At 44.5% G+C, this 23,106-nt stretch overlaps 1 protein-coding gene across 1 annotated transcript in view; it reads left to right on the plus strand.

The window, feature by feature from the left end:
- The window catches only part of FER1L6 (fer-1 like family member 6), a 119,787-nt gene that overhangs the window by 46,928 nt on the left and 49,753 nt on the right, over window positions 1–23,106 (plus strand). Inside the window, exons 14-22 of the mRNA XM_030553793.1 lie at window positions 1,825–1,945; window positions 3,425–3,525; window positions 4,153–4,243; window positions 5,800–5,919; window positions 7,668–7,820; window positions 13,392–13,578; window positions 16,620–16,744; window positions 21,875–22,009; window positions 22,641–22,790. Coding sequence (XP_030409653.1) covers window positions 1,825–1,945; window positions 3,425–3,525; window positions 4,153–4,243; window positions 5,800–5,919; window positions 7,668–7,820; window positions 13,392–13,578; window positions 16,620–16,744; window positions 21,875–22,009; window positions 22,641–22,790 — 1,183 coding nt within the window. The remainder of the gene's footprint in view (window positions 1–1,824; window positions 1,946–3,424; window positions 3,526–4,152; window positions 4,244–5,799; window positions 5,920–7,667; window positions 7,821–13,391; window positions 13,579–16,619; window positions 16,745–21,874; window positions 22,010–22,640; window positions 22,791–23,106) is intronic.

Genomic DNA, 23,106 nt, shown 5'->3' on the forward strand with positions numbered 1-23,106 from the left:
ACACTGCATCGGCTCCGCAGCATTGGGACACTGTGCAGCTATATGTCCCCACTCCCTGCAGGCATAACATCTGTATGGGGCCTTAGGCATTCCCCGGTGTCTTGGTTTGGGCAGTCTAATATCACAATCCTCTTCTCCCTCAGTGCTCTGACTCTTTGTGGCTTCTGATGGGCCTTCAGCCCCTCTCTTTTTCCACCTGTGATCCCCTGGTTGCCCAGTCACACGAGCTCTAGGGCTTGGTGCTGCTAGTTTAACCTGGGATGCCTCTTCCTTAACTGGTCGGGTCAGCTCCTTCGCCTCTCTACCAGTGCGACAACCTCATCATAGGTGGAGGGGTCGTTCTGGCTTACCCAGGCATGAAGGTCTGGTGGCAGTCCCCTCATGTATCGGTCGATGACCAGAACCTCTAGTATCTCTTCCGGACTCCGGGACTCTGTTCGCAACCACTTTCGTGCGAGATGGATGAGGTCATACAATTGGGACCGCGGGGTTTTGTTTTTCTGGTACCTCCACTCGTGATACCGTTGGGACTGCACTGCGGTTGTTACCCCAGATCTGGCCAGGATCTCTGCTTTCAGCTGGGTGTAGTCTGCTGCAGCCTCTTCAGGCAGATCATAGTAAGCCTTCTGGGCCTCCCCACACAGGAATGGGGCAAGGAAGCCAGGCCACTGATCTCGAGGCCAGGCCTGCCGTAGGGCTGTCCTCTCAAAGGCCAGAAGGTATGCCTCTATATCATCCTCCCGCGTCATTTTCTGCAGCCAATGGCTGGCCCGTATGATCTGCGTCCCATCATGGCCACAGTTCAACTCTATATGGGTCTTTACCTGGTTTACTAGTTCCCGCAACATAGCTCGGTCTTGAGAAGCCTGGTCCATCAGCAGGCGATTAGTCTCTTGCTGCAACCGCCCTGCCTCCTGTTGAGCAGCTGCCTGGACACGGGTAGCCTCCTGTGGGGCCGCCGTAGCTTGTATCAATGCCCGTACTAAGTCATCCATTGTGGTGAAAAAAAAAAACAACCAACCCTCTACCCTTTATTTTTTAAATCACCCTCCTCCTTCTGCCGCGCTGTGCACACCAAATCCCACTCTGACACCAGTTGTGACAAAGTTCCTCCTCTACCTTGGTGGGTCCTGCGCTTATTGGCAGATTTGCTCACCTCAGTGATCTTCCCCACAGCTCCTCCTGTGTCTGATCAGGAGTTGGGAGGTTTGGGGGGAACCCGGGCCCACCCTCTACTCCGGGTTCCAGCCCAAGGCCCTGTGGATTGCAACTGTCTGTAGTGCCTCTTGTAACAGCTGCATGACAGCTACAACTCTCTGGGCTACTTCCCCATGGCCTCCTCCAAACACCTTCTTTATCCTCACCACAGGACCTTCCTTCTGGTGTCTGATAATGCTTGTACTCCATAGACCTCCAGCAGCACACCCTCTTACTCTCAGCTCCTTGTTCCTCTTGCTCCCAGCTCCTCACATGCACTTCCTCTCCTCCAGCTCCAGCTCCAGCTCCCCCCCCCCAACTGGAGAGAGCTCCTTTTTAAACCCAGGTGCCCTGATTAGCCTGCCTTGATTGGCTGCAGGTGTTCTAATCAGCTTGTCTGCCTGAATTGGTTCTAGCAGGTTCCTGACTACTCTAGTGCAGCCCCTGCTCTGGTCACTCAGGGAACAGAAAACTACTCAGCCAGTGACCAGTATATTTGTCCTCTACCAGACTCCTGTACCCCACTGGCCTGGGTCTGTCATACCATATAACCCTGGCAACCAAAGATTTGGCCCATTATTTACATTTGATTCCAGACTGCTCACAGCATTTAATGTATTTTCACAGGAACTATCACTACTTGCCGTATGATGAGAAGAAGCCCTGTGTCTATGTAAAGAGCTACTGGGGAGATCAGACCTTCCGACTGTACTTGTCCAATGTCCTACAGAAAATGGCAGATCTGTTGGTAAGCCTGGTGCTACATATGGTCAGAATTTGTTGGAAAGTATCTGTCAAAACCCTTTTTTGATGGAAAATTGGGTTTTTGAGTAAATAAAAACCTCTGTGGAAAGGGTCTGTTTTCCTCAGAAATTTTCAATTTCCGTATCCTCAGAATACTGAAAATTTTCAGTCAAAGACCAGAAGCATTTCAAGTGTTCTGTTTCCACTGAAAACTTTGACAAAAGCTATATTTTGTTGTTTTTGTCTAAATTTTCTATGGGAAAAAATTCCTTTTCCAGCCAACTCTGGTGTCTATCCTGTCCAAATAAGCCTATGTAGCTCCTGGCCTGTAGAGACCCCAGCATGTTTCTGGGCTACCATAGGAAGCTTCACCCTGTCCCCCTGAGGAAGCAGTTACGTAAAGCCAGTCTTGGCATTATGCAGCAGCCTAAACTTGCTCACTTGCGAGGGATAAGTCCCGGACTCTCCCCCAATCCTTTTGCTATATATACACTGCAGTACAGCCATTCTGAATGTTGTTCCAGATCACACTGAGCGTGTAGAGGGCAAAGGATTTCTTCTGGGTTGGCTAACTGACTGGGGTGGCATATCTCCAATAAGAGTACATCAGGAAAAGGAACCCTTCCCACAGCCCTTCATTCAGGGAGCTCTACCAGCATATCTGATAAGCAGGTCTGCACAGAGAGCAAAGGACAGTTTCCCTCCTCCCTACTTGCAGGTAAATGAAGGGAGCAGATGGCTCCCTTCACTGCAGCTGAAGCAAGGGAGTTCACAGATTGTGCAGGCGCAGCAGGAGAGAAGAAACCCATGTGCTGTATTGGGAGTGGAAGGTTTTAGAAACACAGCAGATTACGTTGCTTTTTGCTTTAACCCTTGTGCAGTGGCACAGCCTGTCTCCTGAATGGGATAGCTCATTGCAGTCAGCATATGCCGCTTTTCAGAGTGTCTAAGCACCTACAGCTGTCACTGAGTTCATCTCTGAAAATCAAGCCACTTAACTGAACACCTGAGGGCTCAATCCAATCCCCATTGATGTCACTGGGCATTGCATTGGGCCTTATATATGAACGTAAGTGTGTTATTTTAGGCACCCAAATTTAAACAATCATGACCTAAATGACTAGCCTAAGACAATCATCTAGCTAATGGCAGATCTATATATATAGAATCCAGGAAACCACAACTCATGTAATTTAACCACTAGAGAATACTCCCCACTCACATTTACAAATTAGGTAAAGAATATGGCCCCTAAATCAATACTTTAGGTGTAGAAAGGCTGTAGAAAGGCCCAAACAGAGTCACACACTTGTGGTCCTTCACTGGCATGCTCCAAACTCAGCGGTATGTCAAAGCTCAAACTTTTCAGGTTGCAAGATCACCTGTCTTCCTCTTACTGGCGAGACTCTGAATATCCAGAGTACAAATTATTACGCTGACAGCTCTTGTTTATACAACTGTTTTTTTCACATCTTGTTCTTAGGAAGAAGGGTTAGAGGAAGTAAAAGATTTGATCAAGGTTTCAGAGACTGCGTCAGAAGAGAAAATGAACAACACTCTATATGCCTTCATCAGTCAATGCAGGTAACCCAGTTTACTAGAGGAGCATGAAGTGTACTTTATACAATGATAGCAATTTCCAGGCTATGGAACCATAAATTGGCAGGATGCATGAAAAATAAAATGAGCTTAATTTGCTGTACTTTATATTCTGCGGTAAAAGCAAAGAATTTTACAACTTCTGGCTCCTATTTTACGCAATATAATTTTATTTAATTTCCAGGACTTGTTTTCCATCTATCAATTACTGGATTCAATCTTAGGCTTTCTGGACTCTCAAAATAAAACATTTATATGAGAATAATTCAGAAGCAATAAGGTGCAAGACAGACACATAAAAATCTTGCACAAAAAGAACTCCCATTGTACCCTGAGCAAGATGGACAGGATTGGACCCAAAATACAGGCAGACTGCAAGAATGAATTAATTTATGTCTGAACATTACAGTACAGATTGTATGTACTTCTTAACTCTCTCTAGTATAGGTGCTGCCTTCAACATTTATATTAGACTGACAATTCCAGCATCACCTTCTTCTGCTTCATGCACTGTGCCAGATAACAATTTACTTGCAGTCTATATTATCAGCCATCTTAATAAGGTAATCTCATAACAACAAATATTTCTGTATTATTATCCGCCGATCTCAGAGCCTTCATCGCTAATGCTGAAAAGAAGCCCCAAGGGATGAACCAGACTGCTTTGGACAAAAAAAGACTCGTGATGTGCAGGCAAGAACTGGTATGAACGGCTCCCTCTTTAAGCACTGCCACAATATATAAATGAGTTAATCTTAAACATATGCAGTGTGTGTATAGTAATTTGGATTTGGTTTCTCGGTGCCAGAGTGTTTCATAATGCATGTGAAAATTACATCCAAGATCTTTTTTTTTAAAGGCTACTGTGTTAAGCAAAACGTTTTAAGAGTCTTTAAAGTAATTTTGAACATATTATTTTCAATATGTAACATGAAATAAGCAATTACAGCAGAAAGCTTTGTTTTCCTTCATACCTGCCCTGATTTTACAGTAGTGTAACTCCTGACAGTTCAGTAGAGTTAGTCCTGATTTACACTAGTTGCAAGGCACTGATTTAGCCCAGGCCTGATTGCTTTGCTGGATCTGGGCCTAAGTTATAGAAGAATCAGACCCATCATATTTTTGCTGTTTTTACATATATCTCTCGATATAGCAACAGCTATAGATAGATATAGACAAATGTGTGTATATTTAAAAATATTCTTGTTTGATTTTTCAAAGTTAATATGGCTAGTCTGATTTTTATTTTCATTTACACTAAGCCTCGTTTACACTGCTCTGTCACATCTGCATCCATTTTAAGTCAGAATAGCATAAAAAGATCTTACAGTAAATGAGACCCTGGCACAGAATATCTAAAGAGAATTAAATATCCATACATTTTTTATCTCCCTCTAGATTTTATATATATACACATCTGTGTTCTAGCTGTCCTGTATGGCTCCCATTACTGTAGCATCTGAGTGCCACACAATCTTTATTTAATGTCTCTTTGCAACCACCCTGTGAGGTAGGGAAATACTCTTACCCGCATATTATAGATGGGGAACTGAGGCACATTCATTGAGAAGCTGAGACAGAGAGACTAAGTGACTTGCCCAAGAATACACAAAAAAGCCAGTGGCAGAGCAGGGCACTGAACCTGTCTTCTGAGGCCTCAATTACCAACCTACCCAGTGGACCATCTTTTCTCAGTATGAGAGCATCCATTTTTAATATACACACATAGGGGGACTGATCCAGACGATTGATAAGTACTAGCAACTCCCAGTAAAATTAACACCATCTTTCAGGAGCAGGATCATGTTAGTATCATAAAATATCATTATTATGCAGTAAATATACAGAGGGATCTTTACATATCCTAATAGGCCTGCATTTTCTACTATACCTTGTGGTTGCACAGTGTATGTATGTATTATTTTTATGCCATTGTTTGTAGTACAGTATCGATCAAAGCCCTCCATCAGGATCAGGGCCCTATTGTGCTAGGAGCAGTAAACACAAATTTCTGGAGACCTTCACTGTGTAAACACACACACAGATTGGAGAAAATGCACATTGTGTATAGCTAGAATCATTTCCTGAAAGTTAATTTGTCCTCTGCTTTGAAATTTGGGGGGGGGGGGGAAAGCATTTTCCAGAGTGAAGCTGAGTAGCTATTTCCCCTTGCATGCGCAGTTGGATAGTTTGAAATACGTTTTTCATGAACTGGGAAGTGTATATGAAATACTTACCTATTGTCTACTCCTGTTCCAGGAAGCAATGTCCTCTGATGCCAATGGAATTGTTCAGCAACAGAAAAAAAAGATGTCAGTAGATGAAGTGATGCGTGAAACACAGAACTTTGTAGAAAAAATTCGATTCTTGGTTGATGAGGTAATTCACCAGTGACACGGGACTTTACCTAGTCACAGTAGCTAATGTTTTAACTAAGATGACAAGTCTACATAATACAGTATAATAAGTAAAACTCTGGGTTAGAGCCTGACTAGACTGACTAACTGGTGATCCCCACTACTCTATATCCCCTCATAGGCGCCAACTCCATGAGTGCTCTGATGCTGGAGCATCCATGGGGGGGGTGAAGGGGGTGCTGAGCACCCATTGGCGGACCTGCCAATCAGCTCCTGCCCCTCCCCGTCCCACACCTCCTGTCCCATCAATCAGCTCCTCCCCCTCCACCAGCGCCTCTCATCTGCCAGTGATCAGCTGTTTTGCATCATGCAGGAGGCACTGAGGGGAGAGGCAGGACGCGCTTTGGGGGAGAGGTAGAGCAGGGTGGGAAGAGGCAGGGTGGAGGTGAAGTGGGGGCAGGAAGAAGTGGGGTGGGGCCTTGGGATGGAAGGGGTGGAGTTGAGGGTGTGGCCTGGGGCAGAGCAGGTGTGAGGCACTTCTGCCTCACATATCGCCCTTGACATGGGAATGTCCTGGGAAATGGGGCTGTGGCCAGGGCACTGTGACATTGGCAAACTAGATACACTGTACATATATTTGCCTAAATAAAGAATATTAAACCTCCATGGTGAGATTTCATCTGAAAGTAAACAATGAATCTAGGGCAAAAGAAGCACTTAAATGAAAGATGCAGGATGGAGGAGTAGTATATAGGGTATCCCATAGGGTTTCTACACCCTCTGCCTGCCACACATCTGTGCGTGTGCAGGCTTCACTTGCACTAGCGTGAGAGGTTGTGGAAGAGGGGGATTGTGACCAGTGGATCTTTGATTACATGGAAGATCCATGGCAAATCTCTCACTCTCACACAAAAGAGGGTAGTGCATGAGCCCTGTTGTAGTCTCAACTAGACAGTGTCTGTACTGCTATTCCATGGGGCTGGGAGAGCTTATTCAACCATCATCTCATAGTCCTGATTCTCATTTTCCCTAAGGCATTAGGGTAAATGAGTATCAAGCCCATAAATGTTAAAATCAGAAGGAACCATTATGAGTGTCCAGTCTGACTTCCTGCATAGCAGGGGCCATATATTTTTCACCTAGTGATTTTTGCATCAAGTCTCATAACTTCTGGTTGAGTTAAAGCATCTCTGTTAGAATTACAGCCAGTCTGATTTAAAGACCTCAAGTGATGGTGTATCCACCATGTACCTCGGTAAGATTCTCTATTCAAACTTTGCAACTTATTTCTAGTTTGAATTTCTGTAGCTTCAACTTCCATCTACTGCAGCTGGTTATACCTTTATCTGCTACATTAAAGATCCTTTAGTATGTGATACTTTTCCCCTGTGTAGGCCCTTGTAGCCCATGATCAAATCACCTACTAACCCTCTCTTTGATAGTTTGAACAGAGTTTAAACTCCTTAAAAGCTTAAAACCTTAAAAGGAACAAACTCTGTCTGTGCTCAGGAATTGAGGTTTGGGCAGATATGTATCACACAGTCCGGTATATGGATTTTTAGGTGTGAATTGATAGATTCTCTAGACTATGATGCTTAGCTGTCTCTGCTCAGGAAAGGCTGGCTTTGTCTTGTCAAATTGTTGAAAGGAGTCAGCTCTTGTTAACTGATGTTAAACAAAAATTAATGATCATTTCTCATAAAAATAGCATTTGTTAGTGTAGCTCTAGAGTTCAAAGCATACAAGTTCTGTTCCGTGTCGTTTTAATAGCCGCAGCATACCGTGCCTGATGTGTTCATCTGGATGCTCAGCAACAACAAAAGAGTTGCCTATGCAAGAATCCCAGCAAAAGACGTGTTCTATTCCCCAGTGAATGAACTGAGAGGCAAAGACTGTGGGAAGATTAAAACCCATTTCCTGAAAGTAAGTCTGAGACATTTTTATCATTTACAAAGATGTTTTGAGCAGATAACTCCATTTTTATCCGTGGTTCATTCAGCTCACACGTCTACCTTAAATATATGCAGAGTGAAATTATGCAGGAGATGATTTCATTTGAGATACCAGACATCTGAAATCCGAACTGCAAGGAATCTGTGGGTTTATCTGTATGTTTTAGATCCATATTTCTCAACCAGTGGGTCACGACTCCTAAGGAGTCACAAAAGGCAATTCGGGGGACAAAAGTGTTGAAACCTTCATTGCAATCTAAAGCAAATGAAATCTCATTCCCCAACTTCACCTCACAGCCTCACCCTTCAAGGCGAAGTATGCTTTGTCAAATTCTCAAAATATACACACAAATAAATTCTATTGGCTTAGCATTGTTGTCATGGATACATTTTTACTCTTATAGAAAAATAGTGTCTTAGATTATATAGATCAGTGTTTCTCTACCTTTTCAGGTTAGTGACCCCTTTTTCTATCTATTTTATTTGTATTCTCTACCTGTTTTGCTTTTAATACCATGCTCATCGTCATGGTGTCTAAGTAATTAATCCCCTGGCTTCCTGCTTCTGCATAAATCCAGACTGTGCATATCTATCTATCTATCTATACACGCACAAATAGATGTAAATTGTTAGAACATCACTAAACCTTTCTTCTCTGACCAATACATTATTAAGCAGCATTTGAAAACTCCAAGGAAAACTCCAACAGATTGACATTCACCACGCTCAGACAATGAGGAAGTGCAGAGATTCAGACATAATATAAACATTGCTGTTTATAACTCCAGTTTAAAATGTGCATGTGAGATACATGTTGTAGTCTATTGCTGATGATGATGACATTGTAGCAATTCTCAGCTATGGCTACACATATGACGCTGAAGTCTGAACCCTGATGCACAGAGTTGGCTACACTAAGGGCATAGGAAGTCCATATCTATGATGTTCAACGATGCAGCTCTGTGGTGCTTTTCACGTGCAGTCTGGAGATGATTTCATCGATCCTGTACAAGCCTGTTACATGCTGATCTTGTCAAGAGACTGCCAGTGTGTCCTGTCCTGAGTCATTTCCTCGAGTTCTTTGAGATGGATTGCAGCCCGCTGGAGACTGCTCTTGAGGTTATCTGTAAGGGCATATATGGACAACACTTCCTTCTTTTGCTCCCCACACAAGATCTGTTTTGAGAGACAGATCTTCCATTCTGATGATATGTCCAGTCCACCTGAGTTGTGTTCTCAATAGCATTTCCTCAATGCTTTGTTGTGTCTGCCCTTTCAAGGATCTTAATATCGGTCCCTCTCTCCTGCCAGAGAATGCTCATTATTAAGGCTACATATCAGTCACGGGTATTTTTAGTAAGCATCATGGACAGGTCACGGGCAATAAAAAAAAGTCATGCCCCCATGACCTCTCCATGATGTTTACTGAAAATACTTGTGACTAAATTTTACCTGCTTGGCGGGGGGGGGGGGGGGGGGCGGTGCACCTGACGACTGCTGCTGGAGGTGGGGGCAGCGCTGGGCGATACATCTGCTGTGTGGGGCAGCCCAGGGCCCTGCTATAGCAGGGGGTGGCCTGTGTCCCCCTATCGCTGGAGGCGGAGGCGGCCTGGGGCCTCACTGCTGCTGCTTGTGGGGTATTCCCGCCACTGGTCTGGGTGCGGGGCAGCCCAGGGCCCTGCCACCACTGTCGCGGGCAGGGGGCAGCCCGGGGCCCTGGCGCCACCTCCACTGGTCCAAGTGACGGATGGCCTGGGGCCCCACCGCCTCCACTTCTGGTCCCGGATCACTGCTCGAGGGCAGTGCTGGGGACCAGCTGCCTGGGGCTGTCAGAGCAGCGGCTGGTACGGTAGGCTTGGGGGCTTCCCAGATGCTGGGGTGGTCCTGGGGTCAGCTGCACCAGTCTGCAAAATTCACAGAGGTCACGGGAAGTCCATGAATGATTCGCAGCCTTACTCATTATTGAGCAGAGGGAATGCTTGTGAAATTGCTCAAGCTGTTAAATGTGCCATCTATAAAGAGTCCATGTATGAGATCCATACAGGAAAGATATTAGATATCTAAAATATTGAGTAATATAGTTGTCCGACAGTACAGTTTTAGCAGTGTTATACAAACTGAGGTAACATGCACTGTAATAGTATGCAACAATGGAATGCAATCACTGTCCATCGGCAACAGCTTGAAGGAAAAGCCTGGACATTCTGGAATAACGAGCAATGGTAACATTGCTTATTAAATTTATAGAAACTCATCACCTAAGATGATTGTTGGAACCATGCAAATATAACTATTCAGCAGATAGAGATATCCAGCCTTCCGCTAATCATCAAGAGTAATTTATTGTGCATACTACTTACTGCATGCAATAACATTTCAGTTCATTTCTACTTACAGTTTTTTCTAAAGAGGCTTCTTCAATTTTTTATAACCTGCTTTTGAGAAATCTCCTCCAGATCTAGCAAAATGTTCTATTTTATTTGAATTAAGTAAAACTCATTTTAGAAGCAGTCATTTCAAACACAAAATGAAACTGTCATTAAGATACTCTGGTGCAGCAATTCTATTTATCAGATCAGATTAAACCTCAGAGGCACAGTACAAGTAGTTCTGTTTTCACTTGAAAGAAAATTACAAGTAGGAAACACTATGGATAACCCAGAAGGTGGGATGTTTCCCCTCTGTTTAAAATACAACAGTTGTTGCATACCTGACACACTATTATACTAGTTGAAACAAAAAGGCACCAGTTAAATAATCATCAGTTGTTAGGGTCTGTCAGGAAAACATTGCAATGTAGTGACCATCTAGTCACTTTTATATCATGAATTGCCTTAGGACTAAGCAGTGAGAAAAAGCTGAATTAAACAGAGCTTGATAGAAAAAGAGAAAAATATTGTAGAAAGTATTGTCAAAAAATGTAACATTTTATGTTGGAAAAAGTTTTGTCAAAAGTTTTCTGACTTGCCCTACAAAGTAATATTGACTTATTTAGGACCCGCCATAATACAGTAGGAAAGCAGCCACAGACTGGGAAATTTAACATAGCAAACACCAGAGGCAAATTTACAGCTATTACTTAGCATGAAAAGGCTTGTGCACTGTCCCACTGAAAACAAACTTTTACAACTAGGTTTGTTAGCTATTCCTTGCTTAGAATCTTGAAATACATTGTACCAAGTAGGTCGCATGGCCATCATCCCCATTATGACTTCAGGTCAGCAGGGCCTGACAAAATACATTCTAGAATACTTAAGGAACTGGCTGAAGAGATCTGAGTCATCAGCCATTATCTTTGAGAAATCATGGACGACGGGAAAGATCCCAGAGAACTGAAAAAAGGACAAATATAATACCTATCTATGAAAAGGGACATAAGAACAGCCTCTGGACTTTATAAACCAGGCAGTTAACTTCAGAACCCGGAAATATAATGGAGCAAATAAACAATTTGTAAGCACCTAGAAGATAATAAGATGATAAGTAACAGTCAACATGGATATGTCAAGAACAGATCATGTCAAACCAACATAATATCCTCTTTGACAAGGTAACAAGCTTTTTTAAATGTGGGGAAGCAGTAGATGTGATATATCTCAACTTTATTAAGGCTTTTGATACTGTCTCACATGACCTTCTCATAAACAAACTAGGGAGATATAGCCTAGATGAGCCTACTATAAAGTGGGTGCACTGGTTGGAAAACATACTCAAAGAGTAGTCAATGGTTCACAATCCGCCATATCAAGTGGGGTTCCCCAGAGATCTGTCTGGAGTCTGGTTATGTTCAATATCTTCATAAATGATTTGGATAATGGCACAGAGAGTACATTTATAAAGTTTGTAACAATACCAAGATGAGAGGGATTGCAAGTACTTTGGAAGACAGGATTACAATTCAAAGTAATCTTGACAAATTGGAGAAATGGTCTGAAATAAACAGGATGAAATTCAATAAGGACAAATGCAAAAGTATTAAATTTAGGAAGAAATAATCAATTACACAAATACAGAAGGGAAAATGACTGGCTAGGAAGAAGTACTGCAGAAAAGTATCTGGGGATTATAATGCATCACAAACTAAATATGAGTCAACAATGTAATTCTGTTGAAAAAACCAAACATCATTCTGGGATTTATCAGTAGAAGTGTTGTAAGCAAGACAGGAGATGTAATTCTTCCACTCTTCTAAGCACTGATAAAGTCTCAGACGGAGTGCTGTGTTCAGTTATGGGCACCACACTTCGGGAAAGATGGGGACAAATTGGAGAAAGTCCAGAGAAGAGCAGCAAAAATTATTAAAAGTCTAGAAAACATGACCTTTGAGGAAAGATTGAAACAATTAGGGTTTGTTAAGTCTGGAAAAGAGAAGACTGTGGGGGGACATTATAACAGTCTTCAAGTTCATAAAAGGTTGTTGTAGACAGGAGGGTCATATATTGTTCTCCTTATTCACTGAGGACAGGACAAGAAATAATGGGCTTAAATTGCAGTAAGGGAGATTTACGTTAGACATTAGGAAAAACTTCATAATGGTACAGATAGTTAAGCACTGAAACAAATTATCTAGGGACGTTGTGGAATCTCTATCATTGGAGGTTTTAAGGACAAGTTAAGCAAACACCTGTCAGAGATTGTGTAATGGGGTTCAACTCACCACTGCAACACCTCCTGGTGACTGTCCTGGGAATTAGCTCTGGTTCACCAGTATGTTTCATCTAGTGGCATCTCACCACCATCACTTCAGCTATCAGGACCAGTGTCACTCTTAGGACTGCATTGTCCTCCTCTGGACACAGCCCTTCGGCTATGCCCCGCTCAGATCTCTCCCCGCCTTCCGAGAGGCCAGCAGTCCTCTGTCCAGCCACTTGCCTCAGTGGTAGGCTGCAGTCCAAGATCTAGCCACCTGCATCAGTGGCAAGTGGGGCCAAAGGGCAGGGGGACTGGCAGTCACACACAGCATCACCTCCAACCCCTGCCATTTGTTTCCTTGGGCTACTTACCCATGGCCTTAGCACCTTCTCCATCCTTGTATCATGGCTTCAGTTTGGCAGCGGTCAACTGGGAGCTCACTCATGCACCCCTGACCCCGCCTAGCACTGCTCAGACCATGGTGCTATCTTTTCTCCCTCCTTCAGGGCAGAGAGTCCTCACTCCTCAAACTGCTCTGTTCAGCAGCCCTTCTTATAAAGCCCAAACCAGCCCTGATTGGCTATCTTTCTAATTTGCTGTCTCTACAAGCCCTTTCCTAATTGGCTGCCTCCTATGCAGCCTCCCCGGGTTGCTTTAACCCCTCTTCTGCCAGTGTGGGGCTGACGCCCCACCACAGATGGTCTAGATAATACTTTGTCTTGCCTCAGTACCTATCAAGGTCCCTTCCACTCTTATATTTCTATGATTCTGTGATTAAGTAGGCCTATCATTTATCAGCATATCAACTGAGTGGCTGTTCTTCTGTTCAGCAGTGCAGCTTGCCCAAACTATAAATAACATTCAGTGATCTCTCTTACTTTGTATTTGTTGGTGACATATGTTTCTTCAGTTACCAGGAAAACACCTGCCGGGTTGGAATGTACATGCAAAAGTAGACACCTATCTGTGGCTTGGTTCCATCAAGTATTCCCATACCATTATGGAGAACTTACCTATAGGACATGAGACTGAAGTGCCCTCCACAGCTGGTACAGGGCATCATGCTGCTCCTTCACCTGCCAATCTCGTGTACAAAAGTAAGACAATACTTCTGCAGTACAGTAGCAAGGATACTTAGCGATAGTGTGGAACGTTAAACATGTGGTGCTCTAAATTAGGAAGGCAACAAAACGCCTACTTGATGTAATTGCATTTTCCCCCCAAAATGCTTAAATTACCATTTTAGCGCATCGTTTGATCATAGCCACTGACTATGGCACCACCTTGGCAGCTGCTGAATGCTTAGAACTTCCATTGATGCTCATGCAGGGCCAGCCGGGTGGGGGGGAAGTGGGCCAATTTGCCCCAGGCCCCTGGCTCTGCAGGGGCCCCCAAGAGAATGGCTGAGGCTCCTGCCCCGGTCCGACCCCAACTCTGCCCCTCACCCAAAGCCTCAGCGCATCCAGGAGCATCCCTGAACAGCGCTGCAGCATGGATCCAGCGGGGCTCCTGAGCTCCACCCTGCTCAAAGCCACATGGTCAGGGGCAGCCCTGCAAGCTCCAACAGGGCCTGATCTCTCTCCCTCAGCCTGGAGCTAGCAGTCCCACCCCCTTACCATGCAACTCTGAGTGGATAGGCACTCAGGAGCCCTGCCGGAGCCACACTGCAGCTGTCCAGGGACGGTCCTGGATGAGCTGAGGCTCTGGGTGAGGGGGGAGCCAGGGGTAAGGGGCCAGGTGGCAGGGCGTCCTGGGGACAGGGAGGGGGCAGAGGTTGGAGGGGGTGGTCAGGCGACAGGGAACGTGGGGGTTGGATCGTGGGCATTCCGGGGGTCTGTCAGGACTCAAAGGGGGAGTGGATAGGGGTCAGGGCAGTCAGGGGACAGGGAGCAGGGGTGGGGTCCCGGGGTGGGGGTGGGGTCTCTGGGGGATAGTGAGGGGGCAAGGAGCAGGATGGGTTGGGGATTCTGAGGGGGGGCGGGCAGCTGGGGGGCAGGAAGTGGATGGGGGTCGGATAAAGGGCAGGGCCAGGCTGTCTGGGAGGCACAGCCTTCCCTACCCTAAAGCTCATTCCGCAGTTTGAGGCTTTCAGAAGAGCCAAGCTGTTAGGTTTTCCATTAGGGCTACCATCCTTTTCACTTGTCAAATGCCAAATTATAGTCTATATTTAATTTCAGTGCCATAGGGAGATTCATGTCAGGGAAGGGTAGCTTCATTTAAAATTTGCCACAGGGGGGAGGGATCACATGAGAAGAGCAATATCCTACACCACCTAGCTCCTTCCCAACCCTACCAAGGGAGAACCCCCTCCCCTGCATTCCCTGACACTTAAGAGGGGTTAATTCAGTGGTTCTCAAACTTTTGTCCTGGTGACCCCTTTCACATAGCAAACCTCTGAGTGCGACCCCTCTCCCTCTTATAAATTGAAAACACTTTTTTATATATTTAACACTATTATAAATGCTGGAGGCAAAGTAGGGTTTGAAGTGGAGGCTGACAGCTCGCAACCCCCAGCAATAACCTTGTGACCCCCTGAGGGGTCTCGATCCCCAGTTTGAGAACTTCTGGGTTAATTTAATTTTAGCACCCTGTGTCCATTCACATGCATGTGCTATTTTGAGCATTTCCGTTTTCATAACATAAGCTCATCCCAGATTCTGGAACAAGCTCACATGCTCCGTTCGTGGAGTATGTACATAAGCTATACTAAAGACAAACCCACAGTAACCGTCTCCAGTTTGTGAGGGACCCCAGGGAGCCAGTCTCTAGGAAACAGATAAATGCATGGAAGTTATGTCCATTAATGGCTATTAGCCAGGATGAGTAAGGAATGGTGTCCCTAGCCTTTGTTTGCCAGAAGGTGGGGATGGATGGCAGGAAAGAGATCATTTGATTATTACCTGTTAGGTTCACTCTCTCTGGGGCACTTGGCATTGGCCATTGTAGGTAGACAGCATACTGGGCTGGAAGGACCTTTGGTTTGACCCAGTATGGCTGTTCTTTTGTTCTAACCTAAATGAACCCAAAGTTATGGGGACAAATACGAGTCAAGGAAGCCAGAAGAGTATTAGAAACCTGGAAAAATCTCTGACTGGATGGGCTCAGGCGTTTGGTCACAAGCTGAGGTGGTTCAAAAGTTCTGGATTTTTTTTAAGCAGAATTTTATTGTTTCTTTAAATAATCAAACACATCAAGCAGCAGATATTTGGCCACACACTGCTGAAACCCAAACCATATTCAGGTTTTGGCAGACTGACTTCAGCTTTTCAATTAAAAAAACCACAACAAATTTTGAAGGAAAACGGACACTGTCCGTGATTTTTTTCTGCTTTTTAAAAACCCCTAGTTTTCGATCCAAAAAAAGTTTTGACGGAAAATATTTGTCCAACCCTTTTAATGAGCTTTAGTGCCTTTTAGCACTAGCTGATGCTGAGAACCAGTGATACCTTGTAAAGAAGTTTTCTCAAAACTGGGTTTGTGCTGAGATGCGGAAGGTTTATTTTTCCCAGGGCTGCCCGTGGGGGGAGGGGAAGGGAGCAAGTGGGGAAATTTGCGCCAGGCCCTGCAGAGACCCCCATGAGAATATAGTATTGCAATTTTTTTTATGGAAGGGGCCCCTGAAATTACTTTGCCCCAGGCCCTCTGAATCCTCTGGGTGGCCCTGTGCTCATGGAATCATAGACATTAGAGATGGAAAAGACCCACTACATTATGCCCTTCTCTCCATATCCCTCTCAGTGCAAGACTGTTGCCCTAGCACATGTTGCACTGTTTGTGCTCCTTAGTTTTAAATGTCCCAAATGAGGAGTCTTCCACTAGATCTTTTGATAAAAACTTACATGCTCGAATTTGTACTAGATGATAAATATACATAGGGAGACAGTATGGTCAAGTGATGAGAGAAAAGATTGGAAATTAGCAGAACAGGGTTACAACCCTGGCTCTGACACTGATTTTGTGTGAATTTAATCCTTCTGCCCCTCAGATATTCCATCTTCAAAATGGTGATCACACTTTCCTATCTCATTGGAGCACTGTGAGGCTCAAGATTTGGGAATTTGTGGGTGGTCCTCTTCCCATGTATTCATGGCATCATTTCCCCAAAACTGATAACATTGTATTCATTGTCCTGACACAGCTCAGCACTTCTTCCAGTTAAGAGCCCACATGTATCAGGCCAGGGGGCTGATTGCAGCAGACAGTTCTGGACTTTCTGATCCCTTTGCCAAAGTAACATTTGTTTCGCACTGCCAGACCACCAAGGTAAGTTGCAAAGTCTTCCTTCTCCTTACGTAAATAAGGAACTGAGATGTCTCATTAAAGTGATGAAAATGGAAAAACATTTTGATTCTTCAAAGGCAATCAGGGGTTACCTTACCAGATCAGATCAGTGGTCCATATAGTGCAATCTTCTTTCACTGTCAATGGCCAATATTAGATGTTTCAGTTTCCCTTTCTGTAAAATGAGGATAATGCTTAATGAAAAACTACTAAACTACCATACTGAGGTGTTGTGAGGCTTAATTCATTGCTTTGTAAAGCACTTTGAGATCCTTAGATGGAAGGAGCTCCAGAAATATAAAGGACTAGTGTATTATTAAGACCAGTGGTTACTTATTTGTGGTATCTTAGTGCCAGTCATAGTGTATATTATATCATAACACTAATATCCAGCCATGTGAATACCAAGTGTGGTTGAAATCAGAAGTCCTAGCACAGCTATCTGTTTTGAAGATGTGCCTGTCATTAAAGAGAAACACCACTGCCATTCTAGCTCTTGGTGTGATTAAATTAACAAATATACGATCAGAGACAGCTGCTTTGATAGCATAGCATATGTAGAGTGAGTCACCAGATGCAGCCTTGTATCTGCTCTTCAAGGCCTGGTCTACACTACGAGTTTATAACGATTTTAGCAGCATTAAACCGATTTAACGCTGCATCCGTCCACACAACGAGGCCCTTTACATTGATATAAAGGGCTCTTTAAACTGGTTTCTGTACTCCTCCCTGACGAGAGGAGTAGCACTGAAATTGGTATCGCCATATCGGATTAGGGTTAGTGTGGCCGCAAACCAACGGTTTTGGCCTCCGGATGGTATCCAACAGTGCACCACTGTGACCGCTCTGGAAAGCAAACTGAACTCGGATGCACTAGCCAGGTAGACAGGAAAAGCCCCACGAACTTTTGAATTGCATTTCCTGTTTGCCCAGCATGGAGTTCTGATCAGCATGGGTGGCGATGCAGTCCCAAATCCAAAAAGAGCTCTAGCATGGACTGTACGGGAGATACTGGATCTGATCGCTATATGGGGAGACAAATCTGTTCTATCAGAGCTCCATTACAGAAGACGAAATGCCAAAGCATTTAAAAAAAATCTCCAGGCTATGATACAGAGTCGACAGCACAGTGCTGTGTGATGAGTGTAACAGAAAGCCAAAGAATCAAATGGATGCTCATGGAGGAAGGGAGAGGGGACTGAGGACTCCAGCTATCCCACAGTCCCTGCAGTCTCCAAAAAGCATTTGCATTCTTGACTCAGCTTCCAATGCCTGTAGGGTCAAACACATTGTCTGGATTGGTTCAGGGTATATCTCATCAATTTAGTCCCTCTACCCCCCTCCCCCCGGTGAAAGAAAAGGGGAAAAAATAGTTTCTTGACTTTTTTCAATGTCACCGTATGTCTACTGCATGCTGCTGGTAGACATGGTGCTGGGGCAATGAACAGCAGCATCCTCTCCCCTCCCCTTCCCTCCCCTCCGGCAGATGGTACAATATGACTGCTGTCCATCGTCATCATCAGCCCGTGAGTGCTCCTGGCTGGCCTCAGGTGAGGTTGGCTGGGGGTGCCTGGGTAAAAATAGAAATGACTCCTGGTCAGTCCCGGTAGATGGTACAGAATGGCTGGTAACCATCCTCATCATAGCAACTGGGGGCTGAGTTCCATCAGCCCTCCCTTTCACGTCTAAAGAAAAGATTCTGTACTGCCTGGACTATCATAGCAGTGGGATGCTGGGCTCCTCTCCCCCACACCATTTAATGTCCTGCCTGGACTATCATAGCTGCTGGAGGCTGCCTCCCCCTCATTTTATCTCACTAAAAAGTCAGTGTTTCTTATTCCTGCATTCTTTATTACTTCATCACACAAATGGAAGGACCCTGCAATGGTAGCCCAGAGGGGCTGGGGGAGGAGGGAAGCAACGGGTGGGGTTGTTGCAGGGATACCCCCTAGAATGGCATGCAGCTCATCATTTTTGTAGGATCTGACACAGAGCGGCTGTGCTCTCTGGTTCTCTAATACACTGGTTCTCTAGTACACTTGCCCCATATTCTAGGCAGGACTGATTCTATTTTTAGATACAACATAAGCGAGGGAATGATCTCCTGGGTCATTCCCATTTTTGTCTTTGCGCCCCCAGCCGACCTCAGCAAAGGTCAGCAAGGGGCACCCATGACAGCAGCAGACGGTACAGAATGACTGATAACCATCATCTCATCACCAATTTATAATGGCACAGCAGACGGTACAGAACAACTGGTAAGCGTCTCTGCTACCTTGCAAAGGCAAATGAATGCTGCTGAGTAGCGCTGCAGTATTGCCTCTGTTAGCGGCATCCAGTATATATACGGTGACAGTGACAAAAGGCAAAACGGGCTCCATGGTTGCCGTGCTATGGCATCTGCCAGGGCAATCCAGGGAAAAAGGGAGCGAAATGATTGTCTGCCGTTGCTTTCCCGGAGGAAGGAATGAGTGACGACATTTACCCAGAATCACCCGCGACACTGTTTTTGCACCATCATGCATTGGGCTCTCAACCCAGAATTTCAAGGGGCAGGGGAGACTGTGGGAACTATGGGATAGCTACGGGATAGCTACCCACAGTGCAACGCTCCAGAAATCGACGCTAGCCTCGGTACATGGACACACACCACTGAATTATTGTGCTTTGTGTGGCCGCGTGCATTCGACTTTATACAATCTGTTTTACAAAACCGGTTTATGTAAAATCAGAATAATCCTGTAGTGTAGACGTACCCCAAGTGTAATTGGTCTGCAGGCTGCCTTAGACTTCAGTTAGACTAGTGCCAATCTGTTTTGACTCCTTTGGATGTTAGATTCTCTGAGATTATTGGATTAAAACAGCAAGTGCTGGCTGGGTTATATCTCTCTGAAATTACCCCTCTTTAGACTTTAATATTAGGCAGTTTCCACTGGCAAGGGGACAGATACTGCATCCTGCATCCCCTCCACTATTTTTGTGTGTATAAAGATCAAGGCTGAGTCATTTTTTAAAAAATCCCAAAGCGCTGCTGTGGCCATATGAGTCAGTTTGGCCCTTTGGAATGGAGTTTAGTAAAGCGCAAGGATGGTTTCAAAGAGGCATTCCCAGGTAAAATGCATACCAGGTGCAGAAGCTTTCTGCACTACTTAAGTCCTGAGAAATAGTTGCTCTTTGAGAGGCCTCGTTAGGGATGCCTTTGAACTGGAGACCTCCAGACCAGCCCCATAGAGATTGGCATGAAAGGCATTTTGGAATGAGCCAGGAGTTCCCTGGGGACAAGAGAGGGGCTTCTACCCAGATCCTGGGGTTTCAGTATGCTGTGCAACCAGTACAAGGGACAGCTGATTTATTACCAATGGGGAAGGTGGGAGGGTTCTGCATGGCAAACCTGCATAGGGTGACCAGATGAGAGGAAGGAAGTATCAGAACACATGGGGGGCGGGGTCGCCGGTGAAGAAAAAAAAATATATCGGGAAAAATTGCATCCCTACCAATCTTTGCGAGACAAACGCCTAAATATCGGGACGGTCCCAATTTTATCGGGATGCCTGGTCACCCTAACCCTGCAACCTGGCCCAGGCTTGGGTGGGAGAGTTGGATTTCACTTTCACTCACACAGATTCATGGGAAGAACCCAGCTTGACTCTCAGAGCCCACCTTAAGTTTTCAAGGGTGGAAGTTCAATAACCCACTATTTCACTTGTAAACAGAGCACATTTGACACAGAAATCATCGAGAATCAATAAATGTGGAACCCAAATCAAACTATTTTTATAGTCACTTTTCACAGTGTAATAACGCTTTAAGAAAAATAATGTTTAACCCCTTCAGGCTCTCTGAAGGAAGTTTCTATAGCAGCAGATTCTGGGGGATAGGGGAGGAAAAGGTTTCTCTATCCAGGTGGCTCTCTAGAGTCAGAGGGCCTGATTCTGCTCTCATTTATGCCTATTTTACCCTCATGGTTATGACCAATTGAGTTAATCTTGGTTTACCCCCATTGTAGCTCTCTGGATGTCAATGGAGTTGATCCTGGTATAAGTAGCATACCTGAGAGTAGAATCAGACCCACGTATGACAGCATTTTGTACACACAAAAATTTGAAGTAACATAGTGTCTGAATAAAATACTGCAGGCAGTCATTTGAGTTGTTTTTAGAACTGTGTCCACCAAGCTCCAATAAACCACAGTGAAAGAAGACATTTCCATTTAACCGAACAACAGCAGATGACGAGAGTCAGATTTTGCAGTGGATATTTTTTTCTTTAACATTTAACATTGGTAGATACTTTTCCTGCCAAAGCAAATAAACTGTTGTCTTTGAGGAAGTGCCTTGCACAGCCCAGCATGTCTGAAGTGCAGCAGCAAACTGAAAGGAAAAATTAAAAAATACGGATTTGTTATGAATTAATCAATAACTTACCTTATCCAGTAAGAACATTGCAAGTTATTACTGGCATTAGTATTTGAAGAAAAATGACTTGGAAAATGTTTACCTCACAGAATGAACAAGTGGAATACATTTTGTGCAAAGTCCTTGTTTAACTATACAGGGCCTGATCCTACAGTCTCCAAATGGGCAGTCTTCCCACAGACTGCAGTATGAGTTTTGCATGCACAAGGACGGCAAGATATAAAATCATATATCTGGTTATTTGTGCAGGAAGAGTCGGTAAGGCAAGGAGGGAAAGAGTGGGGAGCTTTTACAGCTCAGAATGCACATGGGCAGTATTCATCTGCATGGGAAAGACTTTCAATGCACTTGTGAAGGCCCATGTTAGGGTTTTAAAGCCCCAGTCTAGCAAACTATTTAAGCACATACATAACTTTAGGTACATGAGTAACCTGGTTGAAGTCAATGGGACCATAGTCACATATGCGTTTTATGTGCTTTGCTGGACTGGGCACTAAATGAGGCTTGCATGGTGCATGGGTTCTGATGCAGGACCTCTGCAGAGGTGAGTGACATTTAAAATAGGCCTTGTGCTGATTTTGTATTTCACTCTCTCTTAATAGTTTAGTTTAGGCCACTTGAAAAGATTTCATCATGGTGCAGCCACTTTCTGCTGGAGCACACCAGCCTTCTTAAAATGCTGTTTGTTTTTCACTAGATCATTTCTCAGACGTTATCCCCTACGTGGAATCAGATGCTGCTGTTCAATAACATTGTGCTCCATGGTGAAGGGAAGGAAATTGCTGAATTCCCACCAGTGATTGTCATAGAGCTGTATGATGACGATGCAGTGGTAAAGATGAAATGCCTCTTATTAAAAAATCTGAATTGTTGTGGTATAATGTATTATCTATGTAAAAATCAAAGCTATGTCATTTAACAGACATTTGAAAGTAGCTTTCCTGGCCATGTAAATCATTTTCTGGCCCTTTAAAATGGAGATTAATATTGTAATGGGACATAGTCTGAGAACCAGTCCTCAGATACGTCTTTGTAATCTCGTGGTCTTGTCGTTCCAGCTTGACCCTCAGATCCAAAAAAGGGGTTTGCAGTAGAAACATCCTTTTACTTGTACATAGTTGTAATTATTGTATTTATATATATCCAGAGACCCAAATTTACCTCCAGCCCATAGAAATCTTGCACCATCTCACTGCTTATTAGGATACTGCCTTCAGAATTGCTAAAATGTGAAACCAAGGCATTGGTAAACTTCAGATGAGTTTTAAGAAATTCACCCTCCTTCATTTCAGTAGTTGCCATCCATTGTATTTTGCTGTGAACCTCACTGGGTAGTTTTGTCATATATATTAAAAGCCCATTTTCCACATTTGGATCGAGGGCGGGCGGAGCTGTCCCTAAGGCTGCTGCTATGTTTAGACTACTTACAAAATAACCTGCTGTATGTATCCTTATTTACCTAGGGTAAATCAGACTATATTGGCTCAACAGTAGCTGCCCCTGTGGTGAGACTCGCCGATCAGAAATACGAGCCACCTAAACTGTCTTATCACCCACTGCATTGTGGAAATCTGTCTGGAGGAGACCTTCTTGCTGCATTCGAGCTGCTGCAGGTGAGCTAGAATCATTTGACTATTAACGTTTACCTTTGGGGCTCGTAAAAGCATTTAGGGTACAAAGAGACACCATGGCATTGGTCCCAGTCTTGCCCTCACTTATACAGGTGCATCCCTTGTTAAAGTCAGTGGGAGTTGCACCCAGGAAAGAGCAGACTTGCAGAGCAGACTCTCCTTTACATCTCATATGCCTAGAACATGATGCAGTTGTCATTCCTGCTCATCCTGCAGCAGGAGCAATAAACACTGCCCCTACTTTCGCCACCACTGGCCCTCTGAATCCTCTAGCCTGGCTTGCCTCATGTTTCCACTG

The sequence above is a fragment of the Gopherus evgoodei genome, chromosome 2, assembly GCF_007399415.2.
Source record: "Gopherus evgoodei ecotype Sinaloan lineage chromosome 2, rGopEvg1_v1.p, whole genome shotgun sequence".
NCBI classification, from domain to species: Eukaryota; Metazoa; Chordata; order Testudines; family Testudinidae; genus Gopherus; species Gopherus evgoodei.